Below are 19,087 nucleotides of genomic sequence, written 5' to 3' on the forward strand. Positions count from 1 at the left end.
GCCAATAGGATGCGGGCAGGGGGCGGGAGGAAAAGCCAAGGCGAGCCGGGGAGGCCCCGCCCCCGCCGCCGCGCGCGCTGCCCGACGGGCGGAAGTGAAGAAAAAAAGGGGAGAAAAAAAAAAAAAAGAGGAAAAAGAAAAAAAAAAAGGAAGGGGAAATAAAAAAAAAAAAAACTTCGGCAGCGGCAGAAAATGGCGGAAAATTTAAAAGGTTCGCGCGGGGCGGGGGCGCGCGGGGCGGCGGGAACGGCGGCGGACGGGGCTCGCGCCGCCGCTTCCCGCGCTTTTTCTCGTGGGGCGCGCGGCGACCGTTGGCGGGGTGGGGGTTTGGGGCCGAACCGGGACCTCGGAGCTGGGGGGGGGGGGGGGGGGTCGGTGATGAGGGGGGCCTGGGGGGCTGGTGCTGGGGGAGGGGTGCTGGTGGGGGTCGGTTCTGTGCCTCCCCCCCTTCGCCATTAACGCCGTTCCACCCCCCCCTCAACCCCCCCCAGGGTGCTCCGTGTGCTGCAAGTCATCATGGTCGCAGCTGCAGGACTTGTGCCGCCTGGAGCGGCTGCAGTGCCGGGCACTGGGCATCACCCGCCGCAACCTGGGCGACTTCGAGGTCGAGTATCTCTGCGACTACAAACGTGTGCGGGTGAGTGGCCCCCGGCACCCCCCGGACCCCCCAACACCCCGGGTTTCCCCTGACACTCCACAGGGCCCCATGGGACCCTCGGGAGCTTCCTGTCTCCCCCTGATCCCCACCACCACTCCCCATAGGACGAGGAGTTCTACCTGGTGAAGTGGCGGGGATACCCCGAGGCTGCCAACACGTGGGAGCCCCGCAAGAACCTGCGTTGCCAGGGGCTGCTGAAGCAGCTCCACCAGGACCTGGCCCGTGCCCCGGGAGGCCCAGTACGGCCCGGCCCGCGGGGGCTACCTGCCCGTGCTGCTTCCTACCTGGTGCAAAAGGCAGAGCAGCGCCGGGCGCTGCGGCGCTGGGAGCAGCTCCTCAACAGCACCCGCAGCCACCGGGGCCGCATCACGGTGGAGAACGAGGTGGACTTACACGGGCCCCCCCGGGACTTCGTCTACATCAACGAGTACAAGGTGGGGGCCGGTGTCAACCTGACGCCAGTGGCTGTTGGCTGCGAGTGTCACGATTGCTTGGCGGAGGCAGCGGGTGGTTGTTGCCCCGGTGCTTCCCACAACAAGTTTGCCTACAACGAGGCGGGTCAAGTGCGGATCCGAGCGGGGCTGCCCATCTACGAGTGCAACTCGCGGTGCCGCTGTGGCACCGACTGCCCCAACCGCGTGGTGCAGAAGGGGATCCGCTACAACCTCTGCATCTTCCGCACCGGCAATGGCCGCGGGTGGGGTGTCCGCACCCTCGAGCGCATCCGCAAGAACAGCTTCGTCATGGAGTACGTTGGGGAGGTGAGAGGCGGAGGTGGGTTGGGGACGACATTGAGGGGGTTGTGGCTGGGGGGGGCGGGGCTGTGACACAGTTGGCCCCGCCCCAGATCATCACGTCGGAGGAGGCGGAGCGCCGGGGGCAGGTTTACGACCGGCAAGGGGCCACGTACCTCTTCGACCTGGACTACGTGGAGGACGTGTACACGGTGGACGCGGCGCACTACGGAAACATCTCCCACTTCGTCAACCACAGCGTGAGTGGGAGGGGCCGGGGTGGGCGGGGCCTATCGCAGCCCCGCCCACTGCGGGGCAGTATGATTCGTGTATGGAAGTGGGAGGGGCTTGCGGGAGCACCGCCCACTGCAGGGGCAGGGCTTCCTTAAGGGCAGGCCTCACATGCCCATGGGCGTGGCTGATTGGTCAGCAGCGCCCTTAGCTGTGAGGAGTGGGAGGGGCTTGGCACCGCCAAGGGGACGGGGCTTACTGGGGCACATTGCTCCAATGGCAGCGCGGGGTGGGGGGGACGGACAGACGACCCCGCGAGGCCACACTCACGGGTGGCCCCCCCCGCACCCCGCCTCCGCAGTGCGACCCCAACCTGCAGGTGTACAACGTGTTCATCGAGAACCTGGACGAGCGGCTGCCGCGCATCGCGCTCTTCGCCACCCGCCCCATCCGTGCCGGCGAGGAGCTCACCTTCGACTACAACATGCACGGTACTGCCCCCGCCCCTGCCCCACGGCTCCGCCCCCTCACCCCAGTGCCATGGGGCACCAGCCCCCCCCTCATTGTGCTCTCCCCCAGTGGACCCAGTGGACGCCGAGAGCACCCGCATGGACTCCAACTTTGGGCTGGCAGTGGGGGGTTCGCCCCGGGCCCGGGGCCGTATCGAATGCAAGTGCGGGGCTGCCGCTTGCCGCAAGTACCTCTTCTGAGCCACACAGCGCCCAGGCAAACACGCTTGTTGAACGCAGAGGGGGGTCCGTGCTGTGCTGGGGGGACATGAGGGGAGTGGGGGGGTGTCAGGCGTGCTGGCGGCGCCACACGATGACAGTGCCGGTGGCATCGCTGGAGGCCAACAGGCTCTCATCGCAGTTGAAGGCAACAGCCAGCACGGCCCCACCGTGGCCCTGCAGCGTGTTGACAGTGGCTCGCGCCGTGCGCCCCACGTCAAAGAAGTGAACACAGGCGTCCTCGCTGCCCGTCACTGCAGGGACAGGGGTGGGGGGGTGCGTTGGGATGTGCCCCACACGTCCCCCAGTGCCCCTGGTGCCCCCCAGTTCCCGTTATGCTCCTTCCCCCCCTCCCTCTCCCTATTGACCTCAGCACCCCCATACATGACCACAACCACCCTCCCATGGAGCCTTGTGCCCCCCCAGTTCCCCCCCACCCTGCACTCCCGTGCTGCCCCAGTGCCCCCCAGTCCTCATTATACCCCCTTCCTTCCCTCTCTGCAGCCCTCCATCTCACCTCAGCACCCCCAAACATGAGCACAACCACCCTCCCATGGAGTCCTGTGCCCCCTGTGCCCCCCACATACCCACACAGGCTCCCTGGCGGAAGGACATGAGGGGACAGAAGCAACTTCGCAGGGACTGCTCCCGGTGCCGTGTGGGGAAGCTGCGCCGCAGCCGCAGCCCCGGTGCCCCTGAGCCCTCCTCCTCCACTACCCTGTGGGGACAAAAGGGAGTGAGCTGCTGCCCCTCAGCCCCCCCGAACCCCGCTTTTGGGTCCCCCCATACCTGAAGAGCAGCAGACGGTCAGGGCAGGCATTAACCAGCAGCGAAGGGTCAGGGGCCTCACGACTGGCCCAGGCCCGTGCAGAGAGCGATGTTATGGAGCCTCCTGCCTGCACAACCACACGTGAGGCCTTTGTCAGCCGCCCTGAGGAGCAGGGTACAAAGTGGGGGTCAGCACCTTGTGCTGCCACAGAGACACACCCCCCCCCCCAACACTCTCTATGGCTCCCACATACCAGTGCCAGGGTCACAGAGGAAGGAAGAGACGGAGCCACGGTCGTCACCAGCCCAAAGGACACGGCCAGGGGCATCAAAGCAAAGTGCCAGCACCCGCCCGGGCAGCCGCCCTGCGCCGCCCCGTGCTGGCTTCCCCGTGGAGATGTTCACCACCCGCACCATGTGCCGGGCGCTGCCCACCTGGGAATGTGGTGGGACACCCCAATGGGATGGGGATGTGTCCCCACACAACCCTTCAGGGTGGGCAGCTGTGATAGAGGGTAGTGGGAGGATGGGGATGTGGGGGTACAGGATGATCTGGGGAGAATCGGGGGGGGTCTGGAAGGGGTAGGGGGGGTGTCACTGAGCATGGGGAGGTGGTTGCTGAGTGTCTAGGACAGGCAGGATGCACTGGGGGATGGGAGGGTCATGGGGAGATGTGGGGGGGTGCCAGAAGCAGGTAGGGGGCTGCTGGGGCCGCAGGGGTGCCACTGACCACAGTGAGGTTGTTGTTGAGTGGCTGGAAGGCGCAGCAGAGCAGGGCAGCACCGTCGGGGTCGGGCACGCGGCGGATGCAGCGCCCATCGGCGGGAGCCCAGAGCCTCAGGGTTCCATCCAAGGAAGCCGACACCAGGACGTCGTTGGAGAGGGACCAGGCGAAGTCGGCCACGCCACCGCCGTGTCCCCGCAGCACCCGCAGCACCGCTGGCGGCCCCGGTGCCAAGCGGCACACCGAGATGGTGCCATCCAGCGAGCAGCACGCCAGCAAGTGCCGGTCGTCATGTGCGAACTGCACCTTCGGCACTGCCCCACCATGGTGCTTGTCAGTGCTGGGGTGACTCAGAGCCAAACCCACCCTTCCCAGTGCCCTCCCAGTTACCAGCGCTGTCTGTGTGCTGGTCAAAGACGTGGTAGACGCCGGCAAAGGCGTAGTTCTCGCTCAGTGTGGTGTCCCCGGCCATGGCACGGCTTGCTTCTGCCAGTGGGGTTGGCACCACGCCGGGGGGGCTGCAGACACATGTGGCTGGGAATCAGCACCCAAACCCCCCACCACAAGCGCCCGCTGTGACCCCAGGGGTGCTCACCGCTCGTCGGGGACCCCGCGGGACACCCCGGGGTGGGAGCCGCGGCTGAGGGAGCGCCGGTGTCCCCGCGCCACCCGTGGGTCATCCTCGAAGTCCTGGGGGAAAGGACAGAGTTGTGGGGAGCAACAAACCCAGAATGATCCCACCTCGCCCCAACCCACATGCTGGGAACCCATAGCCCCTCTGAAACAGGTTCTGCAGCCCTGAGGATCATAGAATCAGACTGGTTTGGGTTGGAAGGCACCTTAAAGCTCCTCCAGTTCCAACCCGTGCCACGGGCAGGGACACCTTCCACTAGAGCAGGTTGCTCCAAGCCCCTGTGTCCAACCTGGCCTTGAACACTGCCAGGGATGGGGCAGCCACAGCTTCTCTGGGCACCCTGTGCCAGCGCCTCAGCACCCTCACAGGGAAGAGCTTCTGCCTTAGATCTAACCTGAACTTCCCCTGTTTCAGTTCAAACCCATCACCCCTTGTCCCATCACTCCAGTCCCTGGTGAAGGTCCCTCTCCAGCATCCTTGTAGCCCCCTTCAGACACTGGAAGCTGCTCTGAGCTCTCCACGCAGCTTCTCTTCTCCAGGCTGAACAGCCCCAATGTTCTCAGCCTGGCTCCATGCGGGAGCTGCTCCAGCCCCTGCCCATCCTCGTGGCCTCCTCTGGACTTGCTCCAACAGCTCCATGTCCTTATGTTGAGGACACCAGCCCTGCACACAGTGCTGCAAGTGGGGTCTCACAAGAGCAGAGCAGAGGGGTAGGATCCCCTCCCTGAGCTGCTGCTCACACCCTGGGGGTGCAGCCCAGCACACAGAGGGGGGGGGTTCTGGGCTGTGGGTGCTGACGCCCCTCAGCTCCCCTAACTGGGGTTCTGCAGCCCCCAGGCGGGGCGCCATGACCCCAAGGCTCCCTAAAGGGGGCTCCCCCTGCCACGGCCGTACCTCCATGCGGTCCAGCGTGGTGCGGCTGGCCCGCAGGGCGCTGCTGCTGTGGGCGCGGCAGCTGCTCTGCTCAGAGAGGGCCCCGTAGCGCTGGGCCAGCAGCCGGGTGCGCACCCGCAGGTACCAGCGCCGGGTGCTCCCCTCCAGGGCCCCCCCCTGCGCCTGCTCCCGCAGCAACTGGCTGCGGCGCCGCACGTACTGGGTCCGGAACTGCGGCCAGCGCGGGGTGCGGTAGGCAGCATACCTGCGGACACGGAGAGGGGCTCCTGCGTGCGGGAGCCGGCACGGACCGCCCGGGGGAGGGATGGGGATGTGGGGGGGGAGCAGATACGGGCATACGTTGGGGGCCCAGGTACCCAGACCTCCCCCAAGGAGACCTGCTTCCTGCCCCCCCAAAGGGGCTCGGGCACCCCGGTGTCCTCCCCGCCCCACCAGGGCGCAGCCGCCAGAGCACCCCCCGCCCCCAGGCTATCAGGAGGCCCCCGGGGCTCACCTCGCATCCACGGCGAGCACTTGCTGCCAGACAGCGGCCATGGCGGCGGCGGCGGCGGCCGCCCCGTGGGGGCCCTAAGGGGGGAGAGCGGGATGAGGCAGGGCCCGGGGCCCGCTGTCAGACCCGGGGCCGGGCCCGGGGCGGGGAAGCGTCCTGCCGGGACCGAGCGGCGGTACCTGCCCGTCCCACTCCACCTCCGCCTCCCGCCGCCGGGTCCCCGCAGGGCCGGGCCGGGCCGGGCCGGGGCGGAGCCGCCGGGGGCCGAGTCCGGCCGCGGTCCCCGCCCCTCCAAAATGGCGGCCGCCGCCTCACGCCAAAATGGCGCCGGGCGTTGCCGTGGTGACGGTGAGATGTGGTGGGAGGGGCCGTGCCCCCGCGAGGGGGCGTGGCGACCATGGGGATTGGCTGAGCTCGCCAAGGGGGCGGGGCTTGTCCGCTCCGCTGTGGTACGGCAGCACATCCCACACACACCCTCTGCCGCCTTTGCGACATCACGTGGCGCTTGACGGCTTGACGGCAGCGCTCCACCACCCCTCCACTATAGCAAACCGGGAAGGAGAGATGGCTCGCTTGACGGCAGGGGGGGGAGACTCTCTGCGCGACTTTTGCGACGCGCGGCGGCGCGCTTTACGGCAGGAGGATGTGTGGGGCGGCCGGTGGAGCCCCGGTACCGGCCCCGGCCGCTCCGTGACACCCCCCCCCCAGGCCCCTCCCCCGCCCCGTGCCGCCTCACCCCGCCCCCGGGCCCCGCGATGGCAGCATGCCGCTGGCGGTGAGGTGGCCGTTCCCCGCGGGGCAGCCGTTGCCCTGGGCCGTGGCCAGCCGCATCGTTACCGGCCTGGTCGGCACCTACAGCTGCGTCTGGACCCGTGAGTGCCGCGGGGCGGCCCCGACAGCGGCTGCGGGGCGGAGGAGGCCGGGGGGGAAGGGGGTCACGGGGGGCCGCTTCTTCCCACCGCGACCCGCCCCCCCGCAGGGTACCTGAACCGGCTGCGCGTGCACAACGCGGAGGTGCTGCACGAGCTGGTGGAGCGCCGCGGGCCCCGCACCCCCCTGCTCACCCTCTCCAACCACCAGTCCTGCATGGACGACCCCCACCTCTGGGGTATGGCCGGGGGGGTCACAGAGTGCCGGGAGGGTCTCTGCGGGGGTGCCTGGTCTGAGGGGGGTCTGTGTGGGTCTCTATGGGGGGTCTCTATGGAGGTCTCTGCTCTGGGGGGGGGCCTGGGGGGTCCCTGTGGGGGTCCCTGGTCTGAAGGGGCAGTCCTGGGGGGTCTCTGTGGGGGTCTCTGGCTGGATGGGGTGTCTGTGGGGGTCTCTGGCCAGAGGGGGGGGTGTCGTCTGTGGGTCTCTATGGGTCTATCTGGGGTCAACCCCCCCACCAGGTGACCCCCCTGTTTGTCCCCTGCACCAGGTTCTCTGAAGCTGCGGCACGTTTGGAGCCTGCACAAGATGCGCTGGTGAGGGGGGAGGGGCAGGTTTGGGGGTTCCCTGGGACACACCCCCCCCCAAGTCACCCCATGTCCCAACACCCCCAAACCCCCCTTCAGGACCCCCACGGCCGCCGACATCTGCTTCACCCGGGAGCTGCACTCGCTCTTCTTCAGCCTCGGCCGCTGCGTCCCTGTCTGCAGGGGTGAGCATGGGGGGACTGGGAGGAACTGGGTCGTGGTGGTGCCATCTGCACTGGGGCCGTCCCAGTTTGTACTGGGCTGGGTCAGTTCACCGTGGGGTTCCCGTTCACCTGGGGGTTGTGCTACTGGGGGGGGTCCCAGTGCACTAAAGCGGTGTGTGCAGGGGACGGCGTGTACCAGCGTGGGATGGATTTCATCCTGGAGAAGCTCAACCAGGGGGACTGGGTGCACGTCTTCCCCGAAGGTACTGGGAACACTGGGGAACGGGGGGGACTCACCTGCTCTGGAGGGTCTGGGAGCACTGGGGCTGAGGGAGGTGTTTGAATCAAGGCCAGTGGAGGGCACTGGGGGGTCTCCTGTGCTGCCCCCCCACCATGGCCCCCTGTCCCCTACAGGCAAAGTGAACATGGGGCAGGAGTTCGTGCGCTTCAAGTGGGGTGAGCCCCACAACCACTCCCTTCTGCCCCACAACCGTGCCCCACAGCCGTCTTCTGCCCCACAACTGTGCCCCACGACCACTCCCCTGTGCCCCACAACTGTACCCCACAATCACCCACTTCTGCTCCACAACTGTGCCCCACAACCACCCCCTTCTGCCCCACAACTGTGCCCCACAACCACTCCCCTGTGCCCCACAACTGTACCTCACAACCACCCCCTTCTGCCCCACAACTGTGCCCCACAACCACTCCCCTGTGCCCCACAACTGTACCTCACAACCACCCACTTCTGTTCCACAACTGTGCCCCACAACCACCCCGTCTGCCCCACAACACCCTCAAATGCTCCTTGACCCATATTGCCCCCCCAACACCCTCCCACTTGCCCCTTTGCTGCCCACACTTGCCTTTTCTGCTCCCCAGCTGCTCCTCTGCCCTTTCCCTGTTCTCTTGTGCCCCCAAAGTGCTGTCCAGCCCCACAGAGCCCCCACTTTGGCCCTTCATAGGCATCGGGCGTCTCCTGGCTGAATGCCGCCTCGACCCAGTCGTCCTGCCCCTGTGGCATGGGGGTGAGCAGAGCCGGGGGGCCGGGATGTGGGGCAGGAGGAACAGGGAGGAGGTTGTGGGGCTATGAGCAGGGGGATGTGGGGACGGGGGGACCCGCTATGGGGCCGGCTCCCGCTGTGGGGCCCGTCCCGGTGCTTGGCCACGCAGGCGGTTGCTGACCCCATGCCAGGCATGAACGACGTCCTGCCCAACGCTCGCCCCTACGTGCCCCGTGTGGGGCAGGTGAGTGAGCCGGGGCAAGGGGGGGGACGACACATGCTGTGGGGCAGGGGGGCTGCAGGTTGAGCTGTTGGGGCAGGGTGTGGAGTACTGACACACTGACACTGCCCCACAGCGGATCACAGTGGTTGTGGGGCGACCGTTCAGCGTCCGGCCCCTCCTGGAGCGGCTCCGGGCCGAGGGCACATCAACAGTGAGTATCTGGGGGGATGCCCCATAGCAGATGTGGGGCTGCTGCTCTGCCCCACAGCTCTATGGGGCCTGTTCCCCTCAGCCCCCTGGCTCTGTGGGCCCAGTTTCCCTTGGCCCCCCGGTTGTGTGGGCCCAGCCCCATGGTTCTATGGGGCCTGTTCCCTCTGCCCCACAGGTAGAGATAAGGAAAGCACTGACAGATTTTGTGCAGAGGGAGTTTGAGGCGCTGCGGGGCCAGGCCCGGGCACTGCATTGCGCCCCATAGTGTGTGGAGTGCCCCATAGAGGAACAGATGGGTCTGCTCCACACACAGTGGGCCCTGCCCCATGGCATGACAGCCCCACAGCTGTCCCCACAGCCTCGCAGATGGACAGACTGCCCCATGGCCCCGCAGCACCATGGGGCGCAGGTGAAGGATGGACAGATGGACACACATGCTGCCCCATAGCGTGCCCCACACCCACTTCCTGTGCACAGTGCCAATAAAGGGGGTGAAGCCTCAGTAGCCTCTGTTTTGCAGAGCAAAGGGGCCCCCAAAGGGCTGTGGGGCAGACACAAACCCAACATGATCCCATGGGTTTATTGAAGCAGAAGCTGTGTGAGGGGGTCCCACTGCCCACACCCAGGGGACCCCCCTGGAAAGGATATGGAGGGAGGCTCAGACCCATTGAAATGGGGCTCAAACCCCTTCCTGCCCCCCCATAGAGCAGCAGGGTCCCAAATATGGGGGGGGTCCCCAGAAACACCTTGTCTGAGTCCTGCCTCCAGGCATGGCCTGGTCTTGGCATGCGTGGCTGGTCCATCACTCCTCCTTTTTGTCCCGGGGACCATCATGGGCTGCCTAAGTAGGGGGTGTAGGAGGTTACTGGGGCGGCCAAGGGTGTGTCAGGGGGCCAAGGGGGTGTCAGGGCCCCCCAGTACCTGCAGGCGGGCGTGTTGGTCCAGTAACCGGTCGTATTCACGTGTCAGCCCCTCAGCCTGGCGCCTCATGGCCTGAACCTCATTCTCTGCCTTCTCCAGGGCTTGTGGGGATAAAGGGAGTATCAGGGTCACCCCTGAACCCTGCAGCACACCCCCCCCACCTTCCATACCCGCCCCCAGCCCTCCCTTACTGCGCTTGCTGGCTGCCAGCTCCTCCTTCAGCTTCTCCACCTTGGCCTTGAGCGTCTCATTCTCGTCTTGGGCCGGGGACGAGCTGCCCCCATCACCCCCTGCCTCCTGTAGCTGCTGGGGAAGGGGATACCAGGGTTGAGTCAAGGCCTGGGAGGGAGGCATTGGGGGGTCTCTGTGTGTCCCACCAGCCTCGGTACCTTCCTTAGGGCATCGTTGTCCTCCATGTAGCGCCGGGCAGCCTGGCTGGCACCTTCTGCCTGCTTGCGAAAGGCCTCGCTGGAGGCGCCCAGCACGGCCTGTTGCGAGATGAGGGTGACGAGGCGGCGCAGGAGGCTGCGGGAGGGAGGGTGAGCCGGGCCCTGGGCCCCCCCCCCAGCACCCCAGACCCCCCCCATCACTCACAAGGAGAGCAGGAGGGCGAAACCGGCCAAGTAAAGGTTGCGCTGGGCCCGGAAGAGCTTCATGTGGAAATGCTCCAGGGCGCCGGGGCTGCTCTGAAGGGCCACCCGGTCCGTCACGTCATATTTACGGGTCTCCCGGACAGCGTCTGTGGGGAAAGGGGGGGGTCAATACAGGGTGTGGGGGCCTCCCCCGCCCCCCCCAACCTGCCCCGCACCTACCGAAGAGCAGGAGGACGAGGATGACGATGAGGACGACAAAGACAGTGTTGCCGTAAGCCACGGCCAGGCCCACCAGGCGGGACTTGAAGATCTTCTGCCATCTGAGGGGGGAGGCAGAGGTGGGGGATGGGAGCCGAGACCCGCCCCCCCGCAGCCCCTGGGAGCCCCCCTGCACTCCCCATAGCTTCCTCCAGCACCGCCCCCCCCCGGCCCCGGGGATCCCCCCTCCCGCCCTACCTGGCCGCTGACACGAAGGGGATACAGAGCAGGAGAACGAGGAAGACCTCGGCGTAGAGGAAGGTGGCGACTGCCGTCCACTGCAGGCTCATGGCGGCCTGGGGCGGGGGGGCAGGGAGAGCAGCGATGGGTACTCGGGTCGCGGCCCCCCCGCTCCTCCCCCCTCACCGGGACCCCCCCCGTCCCCGCCCCGGGATCACGATCGCTCCCCCCCGCACCCCCCGTTCGCACCTTCCGGGAGCGGCGGCGCCGTCCCCTCCACTCAAGCCCCTACCGGAAGTAGGTTTTAGCCCAGAGCGGAAGTCCCCCCTCCGCCTGGGCGGCAACAGCTAATCAGAGACGCCGGAAGTGCAGATGAGGAAGGGGGCGCCGCCATTTTCCCTCCCTCACGCCCAGGGAGGAGCCGCCGCGGCCATGACAGACCCGGCGGAAGCGCTGGGGCGGGGCTTGGTTGGAAAGGGGCGTGGATATGCAAATTAATGCCTTGGTGGAACGCAGGGGGCGCCGGGAGGCTTCATCGTAGCGGGGAGGGGGCGGTTCCCGGGTCGTCGGGAATCGATACCAGCGGAACCGGGCCGAGCAGTGCGGGAAGAGCAGCGGAGAACGGAGCAGGAGGGCGGAGCGGGGTGACCGTGATGTAGGAGCGAGCGGCCGCGGTCGCCGCCTGTGGGGAAAAGGAGGGGTATTGTTTACTCTGAGTTTCGGCTAAGAGCGAATATAGCATTTGTTCTTAGGAGTTTAATGTCAGGTATGGTTCTGATAAGGAGACTTCATATTAAAGGGATTTTTGGTGGGGGGTGTCGGACCCGGAGCTGGCTCCATCCGCTCCGCGCATCATTCCGGTATTGGAGCACTTCTGGGCTCGGTGCATTCGTTGTGGGGAGTTTTTGCTGGTTGAAGACAGACGCAGGTTACTGTGAACGGGATTCGTTGGTTCCCGTGTTTACCTACGGGCGTTTCCGCGCTTCTTGTGGCCGCGCTCGGACCATCTGCCTTTTTGTGCGTGGGGGACACTCGGTTGTGCGACACCCGCCTCGCTACGGAGACCTGTGCAGGGGCCCCCTCTTCGTCTTCCTCATGGGGGCCCCAACATCCCCATAGTGCTCCTCTTCCTTGCCTTCTGCTCACAGGGAACCCAAATCCTCCTGTTTTTCCTCCTGCTGGCGACTCCCAGGCCAGGCTTCCTCCTGCTACTGCTCATGGGGAGCCCCAAACTGGGTTCCTCCTCCTGCCCCTGGGACCTCCTCCTCTCCTCTTTCTAGTGACCACAAATCCCCCAACCTGCTCCTCCTCCTGCCCACAGTGACCCCAAAACCCTCATCTTTCTCCTTCTGGAGACCCTCAGACTGGACCTCTTCCTCATCTTGCTCATGGGGACCCCCCCACCTGGTGTTCCTCCTCTTCCTCTTCTTCCTGCAGCCCCAAGCACTCAGGTTCAGGCACAGCCTCATCTACCAGACACCCTTGTCTTTAATAACAAAGCTCAGCCTCTAAAACAGTCTCAATGAAGGCGACCAACCCACCACCACCCAACCCACCACCACCCAACCAATAACAACCAACCCCACACCACCCAACACCACCCACCCCAACACCACCCACCCCAACACCACCCACCACCATCCATCCAACAACAAACCACCCAACATCACCCACCCCAACATCACCCACCCAAACACCAACCCAACCCCCCATCAGCCATTTCCTTCAGGGCCGTATCAAGTTTCCCCCAAAAGTGGCCTCTGCCTCAGCACTGCACTCGGGGTCGTTGTGCCGCAGCAGCAGGATCCGGGGCTCCTGGCGCCGCTGCACCAGCAGCCGGGCAGTCAGCAGGCACCAGAGGAACACGGTCACCCAGGCCGAGGACTGTGGGGACACACACGGGAGGGGGGTCTCCCCAGTTTCTCTCCTTGGGGGATAAAAAGGAGACACTCCCCGGTGCTGTAGGTCCAGGCCCACCGAGTCCCCCCCGGCTCACCTGTGCACTGCTGAGGTTGCTGTAGAAGTGGACAGGGCTGTAGGATGCCCATGACTCATGTTGGGCATCCCGGCAGCTGCGGGGGGGACACAGGAACAAGCAGGAATGAGGGACCCCCCAGGAAGGCTAAAGGGACACACACACCCCCCAAGGGATGGTCGCTGCTACCTGGATACCCTCTTGGTCTCCATGATGGATGCGCAGAAAACATCCATCCCCACACGGAGAATGCAGGCTGAGATGAGGAGGAAGAAGAGGATGATAATGGTAACAACCAAGGTGACGCGGAGCCAGGAGCGGTCCCTGTGAGGAGGGGAGCAGCGTCAGCAGCACAGGGATCTGGGCAGGAGGTCACATCCAGCCCATCACCCCCTTCTCACCACTGGGACTCGCCGGTGCAGCAGCCGAAGATGCCGTAGAGGAGCGACGAGAAGCAGTAAAGGGCTACCACGATGGAGACACCGGAGATAAAATAGCAGAGGGAGAGGTGGCTGGAAGGCTTGGGCACCAACACGGTCCCATTCCAGCTCACTGTGCCATAGAGGATGCACCAGCCGCCGAACTCCCCCTACAACCAGGCAGCAACAAGAGGAAGATGATGGTGACCCCCCCCCATAGCGCCCATGGGGAGCTGGGAGCAGCTGCAGCAGGACAGACCGGTGAGGTAAGGTGAAGCACAGGGAGGAGGAAGGAAGCTCAAGCCCCAGCTGACTCCTGCACTCACATGAGGCACCTGCAGTCATAGGACAAGCAAAATGGGGGCTCGACCTCCCCCCCTGTGCCCCACAGCACCCAGTGAGCACAAACGTGGGGTGCAGAAGTTGGGGGGATGGGGACCAGGGTCAAGGCAGGAGCAGGATGGAGACCCACCAGGGCAGCAGTGGAGACACTGGGAGGGATGTGAGAGGCACCAGGGGGAGGTGCGGGGTGAAGCTGCTGTGCCCCACATCGCACTCCCCTGCGTCCCCAAGCAATGGGGCCACCATCTCCCCCATATTCCCCCCCCATATTCTGTCCCGGTACCTGCGCCACAGTGAGGGCCGATGCGCAGGCAATCCCGCAGAGGAAGGCGGCTCCGTGGAGGACAAGTTCTACCAGTTGCAGGGTGGACACAGCCATCTTCACCCATCTGTCTGTCTGTCCCTCCCCTTTCCGCACTCAGCCCATCCTCCTCTGCCCCACGGCTCAGGGACGGGCTCATCCCAGCTCGTCCTGGCATGTCCTGGTGCAGTTGCTGGCGTTGCCAAGCACCGTGGCTCCTTTCCCCCTCAGTCTGCTCATCCCTTCATCCATCCATCCACCCACCCACCCACCCACTTTAGAATCCACACGTCCATCCGTCCATGCTTCCTTCCAGCCTTCTGTCCATCTATCCCTCACCCGTGGCACAACATATCCCACCCAGAGCCATATTCCACGCTGGAACGATGACAGCAGCAATTGCCCTGGCCAACCCCAACCCCCCACCCTCTTCCATCCCTCTTGGCCACCCTTGGCCATCTCCTTGCCTATACCACAAGCAATGGCCATCCCAAAGCACCCGCAAACCCTCCACACCCAGAGCTCAACACCTTTTATTAACCCCTAAGACACACCGAAGGCCCTGCCACCAGCAAACCCCGGTGCCATGGGGCCCAACACCAGCTCCCCCCTCACAGCAGGAGATGGAGGGAATACTCCGCACGTGGCCAACGCCGCGTGGGCCGGGAGCTGCGCCCGATCATGGGCAGTTTCTGGGTGTACCGGGACACGTGGCCGGGCCCGTGATGCTGGGGGAAGCTGGTCTGGAAGAGGCGGCCCTGGCAGCGCCGCCCAGCCTGGCGCCCGGCGATGAGGAAGCTGAACCGCGGGGCTCCACGTGGCGCGAAGCGGCACTTCTGGAAGACATCACGAGCCCCGGGCCGGTGCCCGGGCTGCCGGGGGGCCCCGCGGGGCCGCGGGAGGCTGGTTGTGCGATGCAGTGCTGGGCGCGGGCCCGCGGCCTCGCCCCGCATGGTCTCCTCCTCCCGAGGGCTCACCGTGGCACTCGCTGTTAACTGCGGCATCTTCCGCGCTGCCCCTTCACCCCCAAAGCTCGGAGGGTCCTTACGGGTGCCCTCAGGGGTACCGGGGGGCTGGGAGGTGGTTGGTGGCAAACCGGTGCCAAAACGGGCAGCCAAGCTGTCACCGAAGAAGTCATAGAGCTCCCGGTACATGTCATGCAGCGACAGAGCGGGCGGTGCAGGGGGGGATGAGGATGGTGATGATGATGATGGGGGCCCACCGCTGCCACTCCCCAACTGTAGCAATGTGCGTCCGAGGCCAAAGCCCACCTCAGCATCCTGCTTGGGGCTGTGCCGCGGTGAGCCCTCGTGCCGTGGGTCAGTGCCGGGCACCGGTGCAGGCACCTGTTGCGCCTTCATCTTCAACAGCCGCTCTACAGCCACCTGGGGACAGGAAGGGTGGTGGCAGCGAGGACCTCATGTCCGCCACAGCCAGCCCTACAGCAAGGTGAGGAGCTCACCAGGATGGCACCATAGACTTTGTGCCCATCGGCTTTGACCTGGGCGTTGGAGACCGAGTAGTCATCCAGCACTGCCTGGAGGTTGGTCCAATACGTGGGGAGATGCGGGTAAAGCACCCGCTCGACAGCCTGTGGAGGGGACAGACAGAGAGGAGGACAGCAGGACAGGATGGGAGGTGACCCACATACTATGGCATTACCCCCCTCAATCTCTCACCTTCCATCCGAGGGCGTGCAGCCCCACCACGGCGCCGTAATGGGAGCAGAGCGGGCGCACGGGGTCGGCCAGAACCTTCTGGAGCGAGAGGAGGATTTGGTGGTAGAGGCCGCTCACCAAATCGCCGTGAGTCCTGCAGGTGACAAGATGCTGTAGACCCGGCTGTGGCCTAACACACAGTGATGGCCCCCCAACAACCCACCAGGACCCCCAGGTCACCAGAAGATGCGGCTGAGCAGCATGGCAGCGTAGTCGCGGAGAGTCCAGTGGTCGTTGAGGGGGTTGATGGAGGCAGCCAATGGCTCCAAGACGCAGTACATGACGCTGGCGATCAAACTGCACACGTAGGAGCCAAGGCAGAGGAAGGGATTCTGGATCAGGCTCCGGGCGATGTGTAACAACCGGTTGAGCTGCTCCAGGTCGTGGCTCACTGATTTCACCTACGAGTAACAGCACCATGACCAGGCTCGGTGAGGAGCCGTGTTTCCCAGTGAGCTCCATCCCTGTCCTACCACCCGCACTCACCCCGCTGACCACATAGACAAAGTAGGGCAAGAGCGCAGCAATCTTGGAGTTAGTCTGGAGGTCCTGGAGGGCCACCTATGGGTGAGGAGTGGGGGGATCAGCCCCATTTTGGGGTGCTGGGGATGATGAGGGGGGACCCCTCAACCCCAACCCACCTTCATCAGCTGGGGGTCATCACCCAGTACTGCGCGGGTGACGTGTTGGTAGTACTTGAGCAGGTCATCGGTCAGCGTGGAGACAGCGCTGGGCACTGTGGTGGTGGTTGGGGGATACAACATCACCCCAAGGTCCCCTGTGGGGAGGATGAGCCCCCCACAACCCACTGTGATCCCCCCTCATTGCTCCATACCAGCTCCCTGTGGTTCCAGGTTGCCTTTTCCATCCAGATAGGAGATGTGCACTGGAAAGGAGCACAGTGGTGGTGGTGCTGGATGTCCTGCCCATACCAGGGGTCAGGCAGGAGCAGGGTGCTGGGGGTCCCTCACCTCGCACAGTTGTCTCAGCGCAGCCCTTGGGGATGTTGGTGGCCAGGGCCAGCTCCACTAGGTTGACCTCCCGATCCTCTTGGAAGTACAACTCACCCTCCTTGATGGCCCGGAAGGGCAGCGCATCCTGGGAGCCATAGCCACACACGGCCTGGGGGGCACAGGGACGCTGTGGTGGCACCCCCAGCCTACCCAGGGACACAGTGACCCACAGGGACCCCACCACACAGCAGTGATGTAGCACTGGGGGCCCCAGTGTTACCAGTGTCCCAACCCCAAGTGTCCCCAGTCCCACCGGTGTCTGCAGCCCCACTGGCGCCACTGCCACCACCGGTGTCCCAGCCTCGCTGTGAGCGACGTGACAGCCCGCCCGTGCTGCTCCCGGTCCCAGTCCCAGTGCCCACAGGAACCCTGATTTCTGCCCCCCCCCCCCCCCCGCCCCCAGCGCCCGGTCCCCATCTCTGCACCTCAACGTTGCTCCAGCGCAGCGCCCGGTTGAAATCCTCCACCGTCAGTTTCCGTCTCCGCGTGTGTTTCATGAACTGGGAGCTGTTCTGCGGGGGGCACCGTTACCGGCACTGCCTTCGGCACCAGGACCAGGCCCCGAGCGCGCCCGGGCCCCGCCGCCCGCACCTGCGTGGCCTCTCGCAGCCGGTAGCACACGTCCTCGGCCAGCAGCGCCGCCACCTCGTCGCTGAGCTCCAGCCCGGTGCTCTCCGCCATCAGCCGCACCGAGTCCCGCGGCAGCTCCACGAACCGCCGCTCCTCCCGCTCCGACATGATGCCGCCGCGACAGGCCCCGCCCCCCGCGCCGGACCAGGCCAATCACCGCGCGGCGCTGAGCAAACGGGGATCTATGCTAATAAGGAAGGCGCAGGGGACTCTGGGAGACCGGGTTCCCGGAGGGGTTCCTGGGGCTCGTCGGGAATCAGTACCTGCAGAAGGGAACGAGCGGTGCGAACAACGTAGGAAGAACAGTAAAGAACCGGCAGGAGGGCAGTGCGGGGTGACCGTGATGTCGAGGAGAGTGGCAGCGGCTGCCCCTTGTGGCGGGGGAAATGTACGCTATCGCTTCTCGGCCTTTTGGCTAAGATCAAGTGTAGTATCTGTTCTTATCAGTTTAATATCTGATACGTCCTCGATAAGAGGACTTCATATTAAACGGATTTTTGGTCGTAGGAGTGGGACCCGGAGCTTGCTCCATCCGCTCCGCGCATCGTCCCGGTATTGCAGCGTCTCCGGGCTCGGTGCACCCCCTGTGGGGACTTTCCGGTGGTTAAAAACAGACGGAGCTTTGTAAGGTGTCCTGCTGTTGGGCTGAGGGATGTGAAGCTGAGCTTGCCCTGGTCCGTGTCCGGACTCCAACTGACTCTGATCTTATTTCGAGGTGCCTGGTGCTGTGGGAAGCTCCATCTGATGTTTTGCGCTGTCGGTAGACGTGACCTGACGGTAGTCCCCCTCCCCAATGGTCTCGGGAGACCCCACTTCCAGCACTGTGCAGTGCTGGTGTCCTCAGCCTCAGAAGGACACGGAGCTGTTGGAGCAAGTGCAGAGGAGGCCACGAGAATGATCGGGGGCTGGAGCCCCTCCCGTATGGAGCCAGGCTGAGAACATTGGGGCTGTTCAGCCTGGAGAAGAGAAGCTGCGTGGAGAGCTCGGAGCAGCTTCCAGTGTCTGAAGGGGGCTACAAGGATGTTGGGGAGGGACCTTCATCAGGGACTGGAGTGATAGGACAAGGGGTGATGGGTTCAAACTGAAATAGGGGAAGTTCAGGTTGGAGATGAGGCAGAAGCTCTTCCCTGTGAGGGTGCTGAGGCGCTGGCACAGGGTGCCCAGAAAGGCTGTGGCTGCCCCATCCCTGGCAGTGTTCAAGGCCAGGTTGGACAGAGCCTTGGGCAACATGGTCTAGTGTGATGCGTCCCTGCCCATGGCAGGGGGTTGGAACTGGGTAACGCTAAAGTCTTTGCCAGCCCAAACCATCCCATGGTTCTCCCACCCCGAGGATGCCCCGAGGCAGCTGGAGTCCAGACAGGACCCGGGGAAACCCCCCTTCATAAACCCCAGCATAGTAGCAGGAGACCTCACAAAGCTCCGTCTGTTTTTGACCACCGGAAAGTCCCCACAGGGGGTGCACCGAGCCCGGAGACGCTGCAATACCGGGACGATGCGCGGAGCGGATGGAGCAAGCTCCGGGTCCCACTCCCGCGACCAAAAATCCGTTTAATATGAAGTCCTCTTATCGAGGACGTATCAGATATTAAACTGATAACAACAGATACTACACTTGATCTTAGCCAAAAGGCCGAGAAGCGATAGCGTACATTTCCCCCCGCCACAAGGGGCAGCCGCTGCCACTCTCCTCGACATCACGGTCACCCACTCTGCCCGCCCCGCCAGCTCTCCGCTGTGCTTCTCGTATTGTCCCGCACCGCCCGTCCCGGTTCCGCAGGTACAGGTTCCCGACGAGCCTAGGAATCCCCGTCCCGTGCCGGA

General features: G+C 65.0%; 6 protein-coding genes and 3 non-coding genes across 18 annotated transcripts; 4 read left to right on the plus strand and 5 right to left on the minus strand.

Moving 5' to 3' along the window:
- The first annotated feature begins 125 nt into the window (after positions 1-125).
- On the plus strand, positions 126-2,371 carry SUV39H1 (suppressor of variegation 3-9 homolog 1). The gene is made up of 6 exons (XM_030501694.1): positions 126-211; positions 492-637; positions 763-1,419; positions 1,506-1,652; positions 1,985-2,114; positions 2,203-2,371. Exons 1-6 carry the CDS (start codon positions 193-195, stop codon positions 2,331-2,333), a joined length of 1,230 nt encoding a protein of 409 aa, XP_030357554.1. The 5' UTR covers positions 126-192; the 3' UTR covers positions 2,334-2,371.
- On the minus strand, positions 2,203-6,156 carry WDR13 (WD repeat domain 13). Of its 3 annotated transcripts, none has more exons than XM_030501663.2 (10): positions 6,041-6,156; positions 5,865-5,938; positions 5,372-5,615; positions 4,439-4,533; positions 4,234-4,361; positions 3,850-4,157; positions 3,374-3,554; positions 3,141-3,282; positions 2,939-3,069; positions 2,203-2,605 (listed from the first exon to the last, which is right to left on the minus strand). In XM_030501663.2, the coding sequence occupies exons 2-10, from the start codon at positions 5,903-5,905 to the stop codon at positions 2,421-2,423; spliced, it is 1,455 nt and encodes a 484-aa protein (XP_030357523.1). In that variant the 5' UTR covers positions 5,906-5,938; positions 6,041-6,156; the 3' UTR covers positions 2,203-2,420. The 3 variants fall into 3 exon arrangements, with proteins under 3 accessions (XP_030357523.1, XP_030357530.1, XP_030357539.1); XM_030501670.1 differs by having other exon boundaries at positions 6,059-6,150; XM_030501679.2 differs by lacking the exon at positions 3,374-3,554 and having other exon boundaries at positions 3,141-3,247; positions 6,041-6,153.
- Positions 6,157-6,379: 223 nt separating this feature from the next.
- Positions 6,380-9,418, plus strand: TAZ (tafazzin). Of its 5 annotated transcripts, none has more exons than XM_030501730.1 (10): positions 6,401-6,733; positions 6,841-6,969; positions 7,279-7,324; positions 7,415-7,500; positions 7,662-7,742; positions 7,894-7,935; positions 8,403-8,507; positions 8,675-8,727; positions 8,840-8,917; positions 9,092-9,418. In XM_030501730.1, exons 1-10 carry the CDS (start codon positions 6,625-6,627, stop codon positions 9,179-9,181), a joined length of 819 nt encoding a protein of 272 aa, XP_030357590.1. In that variant the 5' UTR covers positions 6,401-6,624; the 3' UTR covers positions 9,182-9,418. The 5 variants fall into 5 exon arrangements, with proteins under 5 accessions (XP_030357610.1, XP_030357628.1, XP_030357617.1 ...); XM_030501740.1 differs by having other exon boundaries at positions 6,420-6,733; positions 8,445-8,507; XM_030501750.1 differs by lacking the exon at positions 8,675-8,727 and having other exon boundaries at positions 6,380-6,733.
- A 61-nt stretch (positions 9,419-9,479) lies between these two features.
- On the minus strand, positions 9,480-11,222 carry BCAP31 (B cell receptor associated protein 31). 3 transcript variants are annotated; one of them, XM_030501792.1, is made up of 8 exons: positions 11,161-11,222; positions 10,887-10,984; positions 10,650-10,750; positions 10,432-10,576; positions 10,227-10,362; positions 10,029-10,143; positions 9,838-9,938; positions 9,480-9,757 (listed from the first exon to the last, which is right to left on the minus strand). In XM_030501792.1, exons 2-8 carry the CDS (start codon positions 10,976-10,978, stop codon positions 9,719-9,721), a joined length of 729 nt encoding a protein of 242 aa, XP_030357652.1. In that variant the 5' UTR covers positions 10,979-10,984; positions 11,161-11,222; the 3' UTR covers positions 9,480-9,718. The 3 variants fall into 3 exon arrangements, with proteins under 3 accessions (XP_030357652.1, XP_030357661.1, XP_030357644.1); XM_030501801.1 differs by having other exon boundaries at positions 10,029-10,140; positions 11,118-11,218; XM_030501784.1 differs by having other exon boundaries at positions 11,118-11,217.
- A 348-nt stretch (positions 11,223-11,570) lies between these two features.
- LOC115600750 lies at positions 11,571-11,762 on the plus strand. Its single transcript, XR_003989137.1, has one exon. It is a non-coding gene; the product is annotated as a U2 spliceosomal RNA (small nuclear RNA).
- A 481-nt stretch (positions 11,763-12,243) lies between these two features.
- TMEM179B (transmembrane protein 179B) lies at positions 12,244-14,183 on the minus strand. Its single transcript, XM_030501816.1, has 5 exons — positions 13,888-14,183; positions 13,245-13,432; positions 13,033-13,167; positions 12,865-12,940; positions 12,244-12,752 (listed from the first exon to the last, which is right to left on the minus strand). The coding sequence occupies exons 1-5, from the start codon at positions 13,981-13,983 to the stop codon at positions 12,594-12,596; spliced, it is 654 nt and encodes a 217-aa protein (XP_030357676.1). The 5' UTR covers positions 13,984-14,183; the 3' UTR covers positions 12,244-12,593.
- A 237-nt stretch (positions 14,184-14,420) lies between these two features.
- Positions 14,421-17,406, minus strand: TAF6L (TATA-box binding protein associated factor 6 like). 2 transcript variants are annotated; one of them, XM_030501643.1, is made up of 10 exons: positions 17,228-17,406; positions 17,062-17,148; positions 16,595-16,745; positions 16,459-16,509; positions 16,265-16,359; positions 16,110-16,184; positions 15,804-16,024; positions 15,585-15,717; positions 15,368-15,496; positions 14,421-15,290 (listed from the first exon to the last, which is right to left on the minus strand). In XM_030501643.1, exons 1-10 carry the CDS (start codon positions 17,372-17,374, stop codon positions 14,517-14,519), a joined length of 1,863 nt encoding a protein of 620 aa, XP_030357503.1. In that variant the 5' UTR covers positions 17,375-17,406; the 3' UTR covers positions 14,421-14,516. The 2 variants fall into 2 exon arrangements, with proteins under 2 accessions (XP_030357503.1, XP_030357513.1); XM_030501653.1 differs by having other exon boundaries at positions 17,062-17,143; positions 17,228-17,395.
- Positions 17,407-17,661: 255 nt separating this feature from the next.
- Positions 17,662-17,852, plus strand: LOC115600736. The gene has a single exon (XR_003989123.1). It is a non-coding gene; the product is annotated as a U2 spliceosomal RNA (small nuclear RNA).
- Positions 17,853-18,717: 865 nt separating this feature from the next.
- LOC115600740 lies at positions 18,718-18,908 on the minus strand. Its single transcript, XR_003989125.1, has one exon. It is a non-coding gene; the product is annotated as a U2 spliceosomal RNA (small nuclear RNA).
- Positions 18,909-19,087: the final 179 nt, after the last annotated feature.

Source organism: Strigops habroptila, chromosome 1 (genome assembly GCF_004027225.2).
Source record: "Strigops habroptila isolate Jane chromosome 1, bStrHab1.2.pri, whole genome shotgun sequence".
NCBI classification, from domain to species: domain Eukaryota; kingdom Metazoa; phylum Chordata; class Aves; order Psittaciformes; family Psittacidae; genus Strigops; species Strigops habroptila.